At 40.0% G+C, this 17,456-nt stretch overlaps 2 protein-coding genes across 8 annotated transcripts in view; one reads left to right on the forward strand and one right to left on the reverse strand.

Moving 5' to 3' along the window:
• The first annotated feature begins 983 nt into the window (after positions 1-983).
• KCTD6 (potassium channel tetramerization domain containing 6) lies at positions 984-11,524 on the forward strand. 4 transcript variants are annotated; one of them, XM_012789368.3, is made up of 4 exons: positions 3,587-4,885; positions 5,199-5,249; positions 8,156-8,226; positions 10,220-11,524. In XM_012789368.3, the coding sequence occupies exons 3-4, from the start codon at positions 8,200-8,202 to the stop codon at positions 10,904-10,906; spliced, it is 714 nt and encodes a 237-aa protein (XP_012644822.1). In that variant the 5' UTR covers positions 3,587-4,885; positions 5,199-5,249; positions 8,156-8,199; the 3' UTR covers positions 10,907-11,524. The 4 variants fall into 4 exon arrangements, with proteins under 4 accessions (XP_012644825.1, XP_012644822.1, XP_075865241.1 ...); XM_012789371.2 differs by lacking the exons at positions 3,587-4,885; positions 5,199-5,249 and adding an exon at positions 984-1,096; XM_076009126.1 differs by having other exon boundaries at positions 5,199-8,226.
• A 1,888-nt stretch (positions 11,525-13,412) lies between these two features.
• The window catches only part of ACOX2 (acyl-CoA oxidase 2), a 32,433-nt gene continuing 28,389 nt past the window's right edge, over positions 13,413-17,456 (reverse strand). For all 4 annotated transcript variants that reach the window (XM_076009121.1, XM_020280406.2, XM_020280405.2 and 1 more), the window contains one exon: positions 13,413-13,569. In XM_076009121.1, coding sequence (XP_075865236.1) covers positions 13,542-13,569 — 28 coding nt within the window. In that variant the 3' untranslated portion in view covers positions 13,413-13,541. The remainder of the gene's footprint in view (positions 13,570-17,456) is intronic.

Raw genomic sequence — 17,456 nt, forward strand, 5'->3', positions numbered from 1 at the left:
TAAGTTCCACCTCAGAGCCAACTCACACATATGCAGACATGAAACTCAAGCGAGTTTCTAAGGCCAGTGGTAATTCCGGTGGAGAAGGAAAATGGCAAAACAAAAGTCATGTAACTGGTTCCACCTGGAAGGGGACAGTGCTCAGGCCAGCAGGAAGTGAATGGGATTTGCTCTACCCACGGAGGCTTCAGGTAACCGCCCACTCTCTGCAGCCTTGGCTTCTTCATAGTGAAGTGGGGACAATACCTGTGCCAGTCTCATCTAGGGCCGAGCTCCTTCAGGCCTCAAAGCCTTTGCACAGGTCATTTTGTCCGCTGAAGTCACCTCTGTCCTTCTCCCCACCTGGCTGCCCACGCTGCGGGCCTTCGGGCCTTCGGGCCTAGCTCCCGCCAGGCCGGGGAGGGGCCCCGGGGCGTCCTCACAGCCCTTACTGGAGCATTCCCCAGCAGAGGGCAAGGCCGAGGGGGGCTCTGGCCCCAGCCCGGCGGCCCTGTCTCCTTCCCTTCTCCATTTAAGGCCTGTAATCATGCCCCTGCCAACACTTATGATCATAACTTGTCGTTAATTTGCCCGTTAGTGCTTCTTTGAGGCTTGTGTGTCTTTTCCTCTCAACAGGACCCGCCTCCGTCCTGGCGGCCGCTGCACCCCGCAGGCCCGGCACACGGCGGGGCCCACACGCGTCCGGGAATGACGGGGAGACGGAGCCGCGCACACACGCGTGCCGAGGACTGCGAGCGGCCGGCCCTGGCAGGGCGGACCCCAGGCTGCGGGGGGCGGGGCGCGGGGGCGGGGCCTCGGGCTCGGGGCTGCGGTGGCGCCGGCCTGGCCGCAGGCTCAGGCTTCGCTGGTGCAGCGCCTCCGGCTTCAGGCCCTCTGGCCTCCCGCCCGCGCCGCCGTCAGGGGGCGCCCGCGCTCGTGGCGCCGCGGGTCTGCTGGGAAGGCGCCGCCCGCGCCGGGCTGCTGGAGCCGCAACTCCGGGCGCGTACTGAGTCGTCCCCTCTGCCGCCGCCGCCACCGCCGGGCGCGGGCTCGCTTGTCCCCGTGCTCGCGCTCTGCGGCCGCCGGCATCTCCCGGCCCGGCCGCCGCCGCCGCGCAGTGAGTGGGGCGGGCGCGGGGCTTGCGGGGCCGGGGCTCGGGAGGGCCGGCGTGAGGAGGAGCCCGCGCCGAGCGGCCGGGCAGAGGGGCTGAGGAGGGTCAGGGCGTGGGCGCGCTGAGGGGACCGCGCTGAGGGGACCGCGGGGGGCCCGGGGCGCGAGTCCGGGCTGGCACGAGCCCGCGGCGGCGTGCCCGCGGCCAGGCCTGGGTGGGGGCTCCGGGGCCCGCCCGGCGGCGCGCGGTTTCGGCGGGCCCGGGTTCCGGAGCATCGCCCGCTCTGCGCCGGGCCGGCTCGGGCTGGGGGCTTCGCGTGCGGGGCAGCGGCGAAGCGCGGCCGGAACGGGGACTCTCGGGGTTTGCTCGAAAATGATTGTTTTTGGGGGTGGTGCTTATTAGCCACCAATTGCCCTAGTTTAAAGCGTAAGGCAGGGCTGCCTTTGGGATTTTTCTGCTTTGAAGAGACGCTCTCAGATTGCAGCTGAGTTCTTTATGCTTAGATTTGTGTATGTCGTGGCATTTTTAATGCTTGATGTCAGCGGTGATAAATGGCTGTGGTAATGGGGAGCCCCTGCAGCACCTGCTGGGCTGACTGGTGCAAGCTGTGTCGAGGGGTGGGATGGGGAAATGAAACGTGACAGAGATCCTGTTGGGATATTCTGCTGAAGTTATGTTTCTGTTTAAGTATACCAGTTTTAGAACACGTTGATAAATTCAATTTTAGGTCTTTGTGATAGAAGAGATTTGGGTGGCAAAGTGACCCAGGATGACCTGGTTTGGCTAAGAATGTTTGGGGTAGCCTGAGTATCCCTTCCATATCCCTTTGGCGTGTTCATTTTTTCGCTGTCACAAATGCCCTAGTACTTGAATCATCCTGGGATAGGAAAGAAGCTTTGGAACAGCATTTAGCACAGGCCTGAGCCCAAGGTTGAGATGTTTTCAGATGAACAAATGTGTAGCTAGGAAAAGGAAAATAATGTTTTTGTCATCAGGGTTAGTAGTTGAGAGAATTCTCTCTAGTATCAGCGATGACCATCAGTCAGACGTTGAGAAACCAGAGCGTGTAAACAGGTAATCTAGAGCATCAGTCATTACTGATACTAGATTTTGTGTAATGCCTTAGATATGAAGGATGGGTGGTCAGGATAGTCATAGATGCCATTCCAAAGTTTTGTAATTTGGATTTTCATAAATCATTTAACCAAAGCATTGCTACAATTTAAAGTGTAATACTTGTATTTATTTGGATTCAGCTTTAACTTGGAGATAATCCTGAGTCATGCTTTAAAGAAGTTCCTTCTGAGATTAAGAGCTCAGATGTCTGGTGGGCTCTGTAAAAGCTGGACACACCCCTTTACCTGGATAGAGTTCTCCCTTCTGGAACTCTGGGGTGATTGGAAGCTAATTAAGAGGGCTGCTTTTCCATGTTTGCCCTGTCTCCCTGCCGATGCTCTAAATTACTTGTGTTTACACACTCAGTATTCTCAATGTACCACAAAAATTTTGTTTATGCTACTGCCACTCCTATTTTCACATTTGTATAATACTTGCAAGTTTACAGATGATTTTATATTAATAATCTCACTTATTTTCTCCATTTCCCCAAAGCAGAAGCTGGGTATAAAGGATGATTTTCTCAGGGTCTCATAATTAGTAACAGAGCAGAATTGAAAATTGGGATACAAGCACTGCCCCCTTCCTTCTCTTTCCTTGTCCTGATCTGTTACCCTGTGGGCCAGTTTTTGCCTTTGTGCTGTGCCTAAATGGTGTAATTACTTCTGAGAAGGTGATATTATCAGGTTTTATGTTGTGGAGACTGAGGGTAGGAGGAATTTTATTATTTTGAGGACTTTTATAATACTAAAGATTATAACATTTTAGTATTATATGATTTTAAGGGGAATTTTGTTACACTAAAGAGTTGTCAGTCAACTGTTGTCAGTCACTAAAGAGTTGTCAGTCAACTCTTTAGTGTTAAGATCACTTTCAAGCTGTAGCTTCTTTTCTTCTAGACCACGTGATTGAGAGAGGAGAGACAAAAGAATTACTTTTAGGAAAAAATCCATTTCTGTAATGGTATTGTTAAGGGAAATTAAACACTATACTCACATTATCCTTGTATGCCTGGCTACCTGTGCTGGCCTGTATGTGGATGTTAGCCCAAAAGACTCCTTTAGATGTCACTGAACTAGTTACTATAAAAGGATATTTCACTTTCAAACTCCCACGTTTCAAAAAGAGAGAAACTCAGTATAAAGGCGATTTTGAAGATAAATGTAGGTGGAGGAAATTTATTGAGTCTTCTTTTCTGAATGCCAGACCAAAGGTTTCAGTAGAAAAGCATTTCATTTTATTTTTAAAAATTATTTATTTATAAATATTTTAAAAATTTTATTTATAAATAAATAATAAAATAGATAATTTATAAATAATAAAAATAAATAATAAAACAATAAAATAATAATATAAATAATAAAATGATAAAATAAAATAATAAAAGTAAATAATAAAAAATAAAATATTTATTTATAAATATTTTTAAAAATTATTTCTTTATTTTTGAGACAGAGTCTTGCTCTGGTGCCCTGGGTAAAGTGCAGTGGTGTCATAGCTCACAGCAAACTCAAACTCCTGGGTTCAAGCCATCCTTCTGCCTCAGCCTCCTGAATAGTTAGTTGGGACTACAGGCATGCTGCACGATACCTGGCTAATTTTTCTATTTTTATTAGAGATGGGGACTTGCTCTTGCCACCACAGTTGGCGGAAAAGCATTTTAAAGGGCTACCTGGAAACTCTGGGATGGCAGTAGTTATAGGGTTGAAGGTTTATATTGCAGTGTACAGGTTATATAGGAGTATGTCTTTCGCCCTGGGGAATTTTTAGTCTGCAGCAGAAATGATAAACCAGAAATGTTTGTGTTAAATTAGTTCATTATAGCCATTAAGTCTGTAATTGCAATTCTGCAGTGGTGAGAAGAGTGGCATTTAGGGGTTCGTATGTTGTTTTTAAAGTTGTTAATTTACTGAATTGTGCATTCTTCAGGTTTGCTACTTTAGAAAATGTGTAAATTCTTTTAAGACTTCTATAAATTCTTCAGTATATGTTTTCCTTAACTTAGTTATCTGCTAACAGTACACTGTCAGAGTTTATACATGAGTTGCAATAACCTTTGAAGCTTAAACATAGGTGAATTTTCAGTGCTGTTTTATATCTTGGGGGGATGGTTAGTGTTGTTTCCACAAGAATTTTATTTGCATCAAAGATAAGATCTTTTCATATGAACCATTTTCAAGTGAATGGATTTTACAGGGCCACAAACCTTTCTTTGAACTTTATAGTTGTTTGTGCTTGGTTGTATACACTGTTTAAAAATGATGTTTAGTAAGGAAAGTCACTGTAAAGGAAAACTTTTTACATTGTTACCTTCATAATCTCCATTCCTGGCAAATATTCTGAAATGTTAGATATTTCTTTGCCTTCATCAAGTAAAACAGGCCCATTTGATGCCCATTTCAAGATCTTCTTTCTGCTGCCTATCTTGTGGTCATTTAACTTCTCATCAAGCCCTCCATAGGACACTGTGCCAAAAGGGAGAAAAGATGAAAAGCAAATGAATCATTTTCTAATTGTTAGTAGCTCTGGAAAACGATTTAGTAGAAGAGACTGAAACTATTCTGGAAATTCTTTGGGATTATGTTTTATTCCATTCATCTGCATTGTCTCTCAGATATTCCTAATGGTCATCAGGTCAGAATTCAGAGGCTGATTACGATCCAGCTATTGGATAGCCAGGTATCTTCCTGCCTTCTTTTTTTTTTTTTTGCCTCTCCACAGAGAATGTTTAGAAGCTAGGAGTAAAGATAAAAATCTAAACTAATCAATACTATTTTTTCCCTTTGAGCTCTTTAATGAACAATTTGATTTTTTAAAGACAGTTTAGTCATCGTTATTGGAATGACTTTGCTTCAGTTTATTTTGGTATATTTTATACACAAGTATAGTAAGGCTTTTGGGTGCTTTTTAGGAAACATGGGTTTATATAGATTCCCATAATTGCTTTCCCAAATTATTGTTATTATTTTTTTCCCAAATTATTAATCTAAAGGTTTCATCTTTGTACCAGAACCTTGGCTTTTGCTGTGAAACAGATTCAGAGGTATTGTTAACTTTCTTTTTATGACTGCTCAAGAAGTTATCTTGTTTTGATTTAGCAGTAAAAAAGGAGAAAAAGGATTAATAGTGGACAGACCTTACATAACAGCTATAACATTAATGTCTGTTTTTTTCCTTGATCTTCCGTTTCTCATTTCACCATTTGGATATTCATGGACTGCACTTTTCTTTTGTCACTGAAGACAGAGCATAGCAGCCATTATTTACAGTAGTGAATAGGTTCCTGCCTTTTTTGTCCACTTTTTTTTTTTTTTTTTTTTTAGCCTCAAGAGAATTTCTACAAACCCATTATGACTGCTTAGCTAGGCTGATTTGTAAGTAAATCCCCACTGGGTGGATAGGATTAATAGATGGCTATAGGGAGTCTAAAGGTAATCCTTTTCAATTTCTTATTTCTTGGGTTCTGTTCTTTAAATTTCTATCTTAAGAGAGGACTATGGCCGGGCGTGGTGGCTCACGCCTGTAATCCTAGCTCTCTGGGAGGCCGAGGCAGGCGGATTGCTCGAGGTCAGGAGTTCGAAACCAGCCTGAGCAACAGCGAGACCCCCGTCTCTACTATAAAGAGAAAGAAATTAATTGGCCAACTAATATATATATTAAAAAAAAAAGAGAGGACTATGGAAAGATCTAGACTAGAAATCAGAAAACTAAAATTCTTATTTAGTTACTTCTCAGTTGTGGGGTCTTGAACTAGTCACTTAATCTGCCCTGTTTTTCTATTTTGCATCTCTAAAAAATTAATAGTAAGATATGCTTGGGTTACTGTTATCAGAAATACTGTGAAGGTGGGCAGTAGAAAAGCTTTCATATCTCTGTCTGTTTAAATTATTTCTAGAATCCCTTTCTTTTCAGGTTGTCTAAATTTTATCTCAGGGTTCAACTGAATGAGCTTTTCTCAAAAGTCCTCCATTTTCCCATTTGAAATCTTGATTTTCTCCTCCTGCAGGCCTCTGCTGGTCCATCTATTATATGGTGCTTCAGAATTCTGTTCTGTACTTAAGTTGTCACATGTTGCCTTCCTTCATAGAGTGAAAGCTCCGTGAGGGCAAAATTGTTCCTTTCCTATTTCTGTGTATCCCCTTTGCACATAGGTTCCTCCCCACCCCATAGTTGAGTTTCAGTAATGTTGGTGGAATAAATGATTATTGAGGCTGTCAGGAATGCATATTTTGGGTGATGGAAAAATGCCAAAGATGAGCCTCTTACCAGAACTTTTGGATGACTGTCCCTTTAAATTGCTCAGTTATTAATCTATTGTTATCAGTTATGAATCAGATGCTGGCAAGACAAATTGGCAGCACCATTTCTTGGTTCTGTTTACTTCAGATACTATTTGTGAAGCAAGTCAGAGGAATGAAATGTCATAATAGCCCTGAATTTGACATTTGTTCCATTTCTCAGCCTATAGCATGTGGAGGCCTATCTATATCCAACTGCAGAGTGTAAAGAATAAAAACTGAGTGCGTGTCTCTGGGTCCACATTTTAGCCTGTTTGCTTTGAAGAATTTGCAAGGTAGAGAAATAGATGCTTCAGGCTCTGATTTCAGCCCATGCTGTGCTATGCAAATGTTCTCTACATGCCTGAGTGACCTTTTGAGAAAGAGCCTTTGTGATCTTCTGTAGCCAGGGCTTGTTCTGGGAATTGTGTGCCAGATTCCTCTAAAAGTGGGAAAAGTGGATCTGTTCAAAGACCACATAAAAAAGCAAGTGCTTTTCCTGGATGAATACGGATAAGTCCATGTTTCTTACCATCTCTTGCCAGAGCTTTTGAAATTTGCTCTGCAGTTTGCTTTGCAGGTTGATTTGGGGAAAGACGTGTGTGAGAGGGAACTGACTAAGGCAATTCAGTAGCTGGGAAACTGTTTAAGTGCTTTTGAATTGTAGATAAAAATAAATTCACATTGGCATCACTAGTACCTGAGTTTTTCTCAGTGTCTTAATGCTGGCTGTCCATGAGTGCTGGCTAGTCCACTCTCGGCCAGATTGATAAGGTTTTTTTTGCCCCAAATTGTGCTCTAACAGTTTAGCATTTAAATTGTTTTCTATTTGTTTTACTTGTACAAAGAGAAATACATCATTATGAAACTATATCATGATTAGTTTTTTGTATTATAAAATAAATACCATGCTGATGTATTTCTCTTGTAAGGGATACTGGTCTCTCTGGAGGTTTATGATTTTTGATGCTTTTACTGAGATGATTAATTTGTATAGCTGAAATGCTGATGAAAAGGAGTTTTTCGTTTCTCCCTTTTTAATTTTAATTTTTTGTTATTTGGAGTTTTCCAATGATGCATTTTATTAATTATTTTAAAATTTCAATATATTAAGGGTGTACAGATGTTTTTGTTCCATGGATGAATTGAATAATGCTGAAGTCAGGGCTTTTAGTGTGCCCATCACCAGAGTAGTGTACGTTGTAGCCCACTAAGGGTTTGTGCCAGGATAAGGTTGTAGAGTTAATCAGAATGTTCTCCTATAGAAATTCTAAAAATTGGATTTTCAAAGAAGAGAGGTAGTTTTTTCTTTCCTTTTCCTTTCGTTTCCTTTTCTTTTTTAGTTATACCCTGTGAAGATTCAGATAGGTAGAAATTGAATGACTGGTTTAATTCCTAGGCTCTTCCTCCTTTTTAAGTACAGAATAGTTCTTTCTCTATAAAAATCTTGTCTTAGTTCCAGATGGGCTCCTTGTGATAAGGATAGAGGATACATAGAAGGCCCTGAGCGGTGTGCTTTCTTCCCCAGATCTTTGCCCTGTGTTAGGTTTTAGTTGAGCAAAATGAGTAGTTTTTCTGCTGTTTGGACTGCTCTGTGGTGTGGAAAAAACCTTTTTTCTCTATTTTTGTAGTTATACGTACTATCATATGTCTGATTTTTTTCTTCCCAAAGTTTTCCTGGGAACCTGGGCTCTTGGAGACACAGCGCTGGAGCAGATGGATAATGGAGACTGGGGCTATATGGTAAGTGGTTCTTGCATATGCATTTTGAAGGCTGGCAAATAATTTTTGTGTGTCTTGTTTTCCCTTATGTATTCTTAGGTGTAATGTATAAGAATGAATATTATGAATTTGTACAACTCTCCCCTCTTTTAATTATTAATACTTTAGATGTATTTTTTGGATGTTTTTGGTTGGTTTGGTGTTTTTATTTTTTAATTTTTTAAAAAAAATTTTTTTGTAGAGAAGGAGTCTTACTATATTGCTGGTCTCAAACTCCTGGTCTCAAGCCATCCTCCTGCCTTGGCCTCCCAAAATTCTGGGATTATAGGTGTGACCCACCAACCTGGGCTGGTTTGGTGTTTTTTTGTTTTTGTTTTGAGGTAGAATCTTGCTCTGCTCCCCAGGCTAGAGTGAGTGCAGTGGTGTCATCAAAGCTCACAGCAACCTCAAACTCCTGGGCTTAAGCCATCCTCCTGCCTCAGCGTTCCAAGTAGCTGGGACTATGGGCATGTGCCACCATGCCCGGCTAATTTTTTCTATTTTTAGTAGAGACATGGTCTTGCTCTTGCTCAGGTTGGTCTCAAACTCCTTAGGGTTTGGTGTTTTTATGGGAGCAAACTCAATATGGACTCTCCAAGTACTTTTTTTTTTAAATCACTTATTTGAGAGACAACATTATTTTTTGGTTTTAAAAGTATATTGCTCTTAAAATATTTCCTTGATGGAATGGTGACTACTAGAAGGATGTGGTGAGTAATGATACGGAGGACATTTTCTTTTAGTTAGGGAGATTAATGATTGAGAAGGTACCTCTTTTCCCACTTGCACTTCTCATGTGTGCATGTGTCTCCCTATTTTTCTATTCCTTTGGTAAGAAAATATTTTACTTGTCTTGTATCTGAACTCTGTCTTTATTTCTTCTTAAATATGATTTCTAATAGTGAAAGTATGTTAGAGAAGCTTGTTTATCAAAATTAAAGGCTAGATTGCAATATTAATGTTGCAAAAGTGAATATACTATCAGATTATGAAATTTTAAAGCTGCTGTTAGCCTTTGAGTATGTGACGCTTTTGTAGCTAGGTTGTATTGACTAAACTATATATATTTTAACTTAGTGTTTAAAACTATAATTTCCATGAAAAGATTATCAAGATTAGTTCTGTACAAATTTTTTTTTTTTTTTTTTTTTTGAGACAGAGTCTCGCTTTGTTGCCCAGGCTAGAGTGAGTGCCGTGGCGTCAGCCTAGCTCACAGCAACCTCAAACTCCTGGGCTCAAGGGATCCTCCTGCCTCAGCCTCCCAAGTAGCTGGGACTACAGGCATGTGCCACCATGCCCGGCTAATTTTTTTTTTTGTATATATTAGTTGGCCAATTAATTTCTTTCTATTTATAGTAGAGACGGGGTCTCGCTTTTGCTCAGGCTGGTTTCGAACTCCTGACCTCGAGCAATCCGCCCGCCTCGGCCTCCCAGAGAGCTAGGATTACAGGCGTGAGCCACCGCGCCCGGCCCCTGTACAAATTTTTATCTTTAAAATAAACTTCATGATTCATTCCCCTTTTATGAGGGGAAAAAACTCAAAGAAATATTGAAAGTAGATGTCTTTACATTATCAGATCATTTTTATTCTATCCTATGTTAAATTGAGTTAAGAAAAATGAAAGCCTTTTTTTTAAAAAATCAGAAAAAACTTAGGGGTATATTTTAGCTTAGCTTTTTCCTTCCCATAATCTTCTCTGACCTGAAACTATATAGCTCTGGAAGTCATGCCCTGCATTCTCAGAGTCTTTAAAGAATTGGATTTATCCTTTTTTTCTATTGAAAGCAAATGTTAGATCCCTTCATCTGGTTATGTTTATCACTGAAAGTAAAGCCATTTTGCATTATAGGATTACTAAATGCATTATAGCCTGAAGATATCTTGTGCTTTGCTCAGTATCATTAATTTTCTTAATTTGTCAAAGGTAGGATTTAAAAATTTTCAGATGACTGATCATTTTTTTAAACATTGCAGATGACTGACCCAGTCACGTTAAATGTAGGTGGACACTTGTATACAACCTCTCTCACCACATTGACGCGTTACCCGGATTCCATGCTTGGAGCTATGTTTGGGGGGGACTTCCCCACAGCTCGAGACCCTCAAGGCAATTACTTCATTGATCGAGATGGACCTCTTTTCCGATATGTCCTCAACTTCTTAAGAACTTCAGAGTTGACTTTACCCCTGGATTTTAAGGAATTTGATCTGCTTCGGAAGGAAGCAGATTTTTACCAGATTGAGCCGTTGATTCAGTGTCTCAATGACCCTAAGCCTTTGTATCCTATGGATACTTTTGAAGAAGTTGTGGAACTATCTAGTACTCGGAAGCTTTCTAAGTACTCCAATCCAGTGGCTGTCATTATAACCCAATTAACCATCACCACCAAGGTCCATTCCTTGCTAGAAGGCATCTCAAATTATTTTACCAAGTGGAATAAACACATGATGGACACCAGGGACTGTCAGGTTTCCTTTACTTTTGGACCCTGTGATTATCACCAGGAAGTTTCTCTTAGGGTCCACCTGATGGAATACATTACAAAACAAGGTTTCACGATCCGCAACACCCGAGTGCATCACATGAGTGAGCGGGCCAACGAGAACACAGTGGAGCACAACTGGACTTTCTGTAGACTTGCCCGGAAGACAGATGACTGATTTCCAACCCGGAGAGAGGTTTCTGGAAACTGACTCTCCAGGAAATGGAAGAGACTGATTTTTTTTTTTTAAATCACAGTGTGAGATTTTTTTTCTTTTAAATATTTGTATTTATTTGAAGGCAGTGAGGCCCAGAAGGAAGTTTTGTGCTTTAGCAGACTCCTCCATGTTTTGTTCCCTTCACCCTGAGTATGCATGTGCCTGTTCAGAGTCTCCAGATACCTTTTTTATAAAAAGAAGTCTGAAAATCATTATGGTATATAATCCTTAACAGAGCTTTTTTTATTACAGTGCTAAAATGATTTCTGATAAAATGGTCTAGAAGGCTAAAAATATAGGAATGAAAGAATAAACAGAGTACTCATGATGCCTTTGAGAAAAATCAAAGCATCATGTAGTGTGACCTAGTTTCCAAAACAATAAGTAGTATTGTAATATTAAAGGAAAACTGTTCCAATCACTTAAAAGTACTTATTAAGTACTGCTTTTTACAGTTATGGCAACTGTTTCTTTCTATGCATATAAATCAAGGAACCAAATATCATCTGTAGCCATGGAAATGTCTAACTAGAAATATTTATATTGGATTCTGAATACAAAATGTCCCTGTGGTAGAAATCTTCTTATGCCTGGTGCAGTATAATTCCCAAGTGTACTGTTGACCAGAAAAAAAAAAAAACACCTAATAAATGAAATATGAAAATTAAGTATGTATTTATTGATGATTATTATAACTTAAGGGGGAAAATTATATTCTTTTTCTAAAGTATGCATTGTTTATTTTATGTCCCAATATTTACTGCATATAGCACATTTATATTTGATTTGGGAAGACTTGGTGAAACCTTAGGTTGCAGTTTATAAAAACTCTATTGTGTTATTGAAACAAAGATGTATAGAATTATTAATTTTGTCTAAATGAATTTTGTCTGCATATTTGAACAGTGAACATGCAGTTTGACAAATTTTTTCAAATAGGACTTATGTTGAAGATTATACATTTTTCAATTGTCATAGTTCTGAATATGACTTATTTCAGCTTTGTGCTAAGAACACAGGGACAAAATGACTCCGTAGCCACTTTATTGTGGTAACCCACAAATGTATTGTGTTATCAAAGTTAAGTTTATTTCTGAGGAGAAGAAACAAGCTCCAGTGAATGCAGGGTCTGGAAGCAGTTGGGGAAATACATAATTTTAGTTATTTCACTGTATTCTTATTTTGTATAGTTCATTTGATTCTATTTCTTGAAAGTTACTCACAGGAAGGATTATTTTAATTATAGTGAGACTTCCTAGTTTGCTAGAACACCTTATAAAAGAAAGGTCATGAAGTTTCTTCACTGTTTTACAAGGGGAGAGTGGAGCTCTAAGGCTGTATTCCCTGGGGCAGGCAGATGACGCCTTTTTCCCTTCTCTCTGTGAGAAGATTCTGAGATTCTCTTTCTCAATGAAGAGAACACTAACATGTCCATTTTTGCCCATGTCTCTCTGAAAATTTATTTTAAGATTTGACAAATGGCCAATATCCAGAAGCCTATAATTACCCTGTTCTCACCATCTTCAAACTAAAACCCCTTAATGTTATTGACAGGCTGCTGTGGTTTCAGTGAGTCAATGTAGTAGTACAGGTTATCTTTTAAAAAATATTCTCTCCTATTTAAAATTGATTGATGGTTACCTGAAAAAACAAAAACAAAACAAAACAAAACCCCAACCAGTTGTGTGTGGTTGAGCAAGCTGAGGCCAATATGAAGTAAAATGATTGGGTTGAAAACAGGTGTGGAAAAAGGAAATAATACTAGTTAAAAGTTAAGAACTTATGGGATCTCTTCCTTGCCCAGTTTACTGGAGATAAGTTTGCTTTTGGTAAATTTTCTCAGATTCACTAATTATTAACAACTCAATGATTATATGAGTAAATTAGGAAAAGTAGCCAGTGGAGATTTTTTTGTAATTTAATTTGTCTAGTGACATTTAATTTTAAGTGTTTTATCTAGCTGGATAATTGAAAATGATGTGAAAAATGTAGCTTGATGATTTTGGGTAGTTTGAGACAGTTATGTCTGTTTTTCTGAAATTTTAAATCATTTTTACTGTGGAAGAGTTGATTTTTAAAAGTTGATACTTAATTGCATTCTTAGGGCTCTAGTTTATTTAGATTACACCAAGTGTAGGCACTGTGGAGGATTGTGTATGCACACTTTTAAACCTGAGGGTAAATGTGTGCTGAAAACAAGTGTTAATGAATTAGTCTACTGGCTTTTTAGATCTAAAGCAAAATCCTGATAGTTAACAAAATAGATGCTACAAATGGATAGTGGTAACTATTTTTCATTGTGGGAAATTTCAAACATATTCAAAAGTAGAATAGTGAACACCCATGTACCTACCCACTGACCAACAACTATTCATTCCTGCTTTTTCCTATGGATTATTTAGGAGTAAACCACAGATATTATTTCACAGATATTACTTCAGACTGTATCTAAAAGATAACTCTAAAATAAATGCATAATTTTAAATTTTAATTTTATATATATGCCATAGTACCATGATCACATAGTGGTGCTGCTTGCTTCTTGAATACTGTTAGTTATTTCATAGCTTGGATCTCCAACTTTGTAATAATGGTCTTATATATTTCTCATAGGCAGGGTTCCCCTGTTTGTAAAAAGAAATGCATTATTAAAACAGGATATTTCTGCCAGGATTAATGACTTACTTTCAAAATAAGTCTTTAGCTTCAAAAAAGGAACATTACATAAGATGCTTAATTTTTAAAATTATTTTTTAAATACATTTTGTATGAACATACGGAGAAACATTTTTTCCAAAGGGCATCCTTTTCTCATGTAGATTTTAAGTTGTGGATGCAGGTGGCCAATTAAAAACACTGCTTATCATTTGCTTTTGGAATTTAATACAGATAGAAGGCTTGATTCTTTGAGGCTCTTCAAAAGGAACATTAACCCATAAAGCAAGGAACAAGACAGTAGAATCAGGTAAGCAACATTCTAGGTCAGAGTAGCTTATCTCTGTTATTCTCTAATGCAGTGGTTTGATTCTGTCTTTCATAGCTCTAGCCTCATCTTTTATAATAATTACTTTTTTTTGCCTGTCTATGCTAAAATTGTAAGCTACTTGAACACTAGGTCTATGACTCTTGTTCTGTACTGTATCCACAGTACCTAGGGCAGTTTCTGGCAATGTGCTCAGTAAATATTTGTTGAATGATTGAATGAATCTACTACTTGGACAAATTTTTACATTAGAATAATTGAGGGAAAATAGGATTCTTGTTTTGAAATTATCACCAGTGATTCCCTCCACTGCTTGCATCTCTAGGGAATCACTTAGATATGAGTTCAGGTGGGGAGGGGAACAGTATTTTGCAGTTCATTTTGAAGAAACTGGCTTGAAATAGCATTCAAAGCAGGAAAAAAGCCAAAAAGCAGACATGGCTAGAGTAAACCAAGAGAGAGTACATCACTCTCTGAGGATAAAGCTCACCACCACCTGCCCCCGACAGAGAAATGCTCCTGTGATTCTAAGGTGTTTAACTTACTTTAGCATTTTTCTTAGTGAAATATATTCTTTTCTTTCTATCCAAAGAAAAATGCTAGTGAAATATATTCTTGTTTATGCTTTTGTGTCTACAGAGCATGTTTCAGCATAGCTGCTCTTTTAATTTGTTTGAGATACCTGTAGTGTGCCTTTCTCTACTAGTGCAAATGAGGAAAAAAATCTCTCTTATTGCAGCTTCAAGGTTATCTATAACAGATTAGAAAAATGCACTTTGAAATGCTATTTGGGAGGTCTCCAAAAGGAGCCAGAAATGTATCGTTAGATCATGTGGTCAGCTGAGTGTTATTTTAACTAACTGGAAACGGTTCTCCAAGGTTATTTGTAACTTCACATTTCTAATTGCATATGAGCTTATGCATGAAGGGCCACAGTACTTTACTTGTCACCTTTTTAGCGAGATAATACAAGCTAGGATGACAAGAGTCCATGGCATTGTGTATGCAGCAGGTTCCTTTGTTTCACTATGTAGGTTATAAAACCCTGTTTGTTTATGGAAACATGGAGTGACTACTCTGATAGATCCTGGAGTTAAGAAGGTGAAGACCTCATCGTTGTTCACAGCCAAGTGGAAAGAGATGGAAGTGGGCAGGATAAAGTGTATCAACGTGTTTCCAAATGTGTGGATGCTGTGGGTCACTCATGCCTTTCACTCTTAGATAGGATCCAGATTAAATTCTTTTAAAGTAAACATTAAAAAGAAAGTGAAAAACAAGGAAAGCCCCCTATATTCTTCAGTCAAGATGAAGAATCAGGAGAACTGGAATGTTTCCTTTGTTGCCAGTAAAATAGGTTTGAGCTACATAGTCAGTGTTTCCTGACAGGTGGTACTGCAAGGCAAGCTTTTCTCTGGAGCACCAAAGGGCAAGCATTCAACTTTAGACTGTGGGAGCTAGTCTGGAGTGGGAGGACTGCTGTATTTTTGTTGTAGGATTTAAATGTTAGAAATAGATCCAATCATTAGAAAAAGTAACATAGTGGATGTAGGTTAACTACTAAGCAGTAAACATACACTTTTTTTAGGTAAGTTGTTTCTATTTCCTTGTGTTAAAAGGATACCTTCCCGGGGACAGGGAATGGCCAAAATGGATTGGCCTTCTATCTGACAACCATCTTGAGGGTAACTGGTTGTGTTATAACTTTAGATAATCACGTTAAATTAAGCTGTGAGGTATGGCAGGCTACAAATTGTTAAGAGCAAGTCTAACACCATGCTAAGTGTGAATCAAAGCCTGAGAATTGCCAATTTGATGAGGTGTTAAGACACCTTTTCTGAAATTGGACCGAAGAGGTAAAGAAGAAAGCTTCACCATCTGAGTAACATGTTGGCATTATACAACTTAAAATAATCTGTTGTGTACCTATAGATTCTGTGTTTTGATCATCTGTGTCACATCTATTAAATACTGGTTCCCCAAATTCTAAAACAGGGCTTATTTCTTCACTACAGTTAATATATTCATTGATATTCATAGTTTTTCCCAAAGAGGCCAATAGCCAAGAGCCTGGGACCTTGGCTGGCTGTAGGCTGTTGGGGTTTATGAGTCCCTCCCTCTTCTCACTGTCAATGATGTACAAGTTTGGTGTTCTCTCTTAGGACAGCTGGGGGTCTTCTTGCCATAGCCCTTGTAAATTGTCATTTATATGGCTTTCTGGGGCACTGATGTCAGTGCAGCAGCCTCTTTTGCACCTAGGATTGTGTTCCTTAGAGTGAAGAGGAGGGAGGGATCTCTCACAGCCAGTCAGGTCCAAGAGAGACATCTCCCAAGCATCCTATCCCCTATAAATACCCACTTTTATCTACACAGAACAGTTAAAAGGCTGAAAATAAGATGGTTAAGTCACCACAGTGATGTATCTCCTTATTTTTTATTTATTTATTTTTTTTTTTGAGACAAGAGTCTCACTTTGTTGCCCAGGCTAGAGTGAGTGCCGTGGCGTCAGCCTAGCTCACAGCAACCTCAAACTCCTGGGCTCAGCGATCCTACTGCCTCAGCCTCCCGAGTAGCTGGGACTACAGGCATGCGCCACCATGCCCGGCTAATTTTTTGTATATATATTTTTAGTTGGTCAATTAATTTCTTTCTATTTTTGGTAGAGATGGGGTCTCGCTCAGGCTGGTTTCGAACTCCTGACCTTGAGCGATCCGCCCGCCTCGGCCTCCCAAAGTGCTAGGATTACAGGCGTGAGCCACCGCGCCCGGCCGTATCTCCTTATTTTTGTTACTTATAAGCCAGTTTGCCACTCTGTGTGCATGCCCTTGGGTATGTCCAACCACGATTTCAAGCTTGGGCCTTCCTCCTAATTCCCTTTACCCAGTTCCCAGCACTGCATTTTGCTGACTATAGCCCAAGTTTCTAGACTTGCAGTTCCTGCCAGGCCACACCCCCACTCTTGGTTTCTTTTAGGTGTTCTCTAAAATTTTTTTTTTTTTTTTTTTTTTTTTGAGACAGAGTCTCGCTTTGTTGCCCAGGCTAGAGTGAGTGCCGTGGCGTCCTAGCTCACAGCAACCTCAAACTCCTGGGCTCGAGTGATCCTTCTGCCTCAGCCTCCCGGGTAGCTGGGACTACAGGCATGCGCCACCATGCCCGGCTAATTTTTTTTTATATATATGTCAGTTGGCCAATTAATTTCTTTCTATTTATAGTAGAGACGGGGTCTCGCTCTTGCTCAGGCTGGTTTTGAACTCCTGACCTTGAGCAATCCGCCCGCCTCGGCCTCCCAAGAGCTAGGATTACAGGCGTGAGCCACAGCGCCCGGCCTCTAAAATTTTTTTTTTTTTTTTTGGAGACAGAGTCTCACTGTCAGCCTGGCTAGAGTGCAGTGGCATCATCATAGTTCACAGCAACGTCAAACTCCTGAGCTCAAGCTATCCTCTTGCCTCTGACACCCAAAAAACTGGGACTACAGGCACATGCCAGCGTACCTAGCTAATTTTTCTATTTTTTTCGTAGAGACAGGTCAGG

The sequence above is a fragment of the Microcebus murinus genome, chromosome 1, assembly GCF_040939455.1.
Source record: "Microcebus murinus isolate Inina chromosome 1, M.murinus_Inina_mat1.0, whole genome shotgun sequence".
Taxonomy (NCBI): domain Eukaryota; kingdom Metazoa; phylum Chordata; class Mammalia; order Primates; family Cheirogaleidae; genus Microcebus; species Microcebus murinus.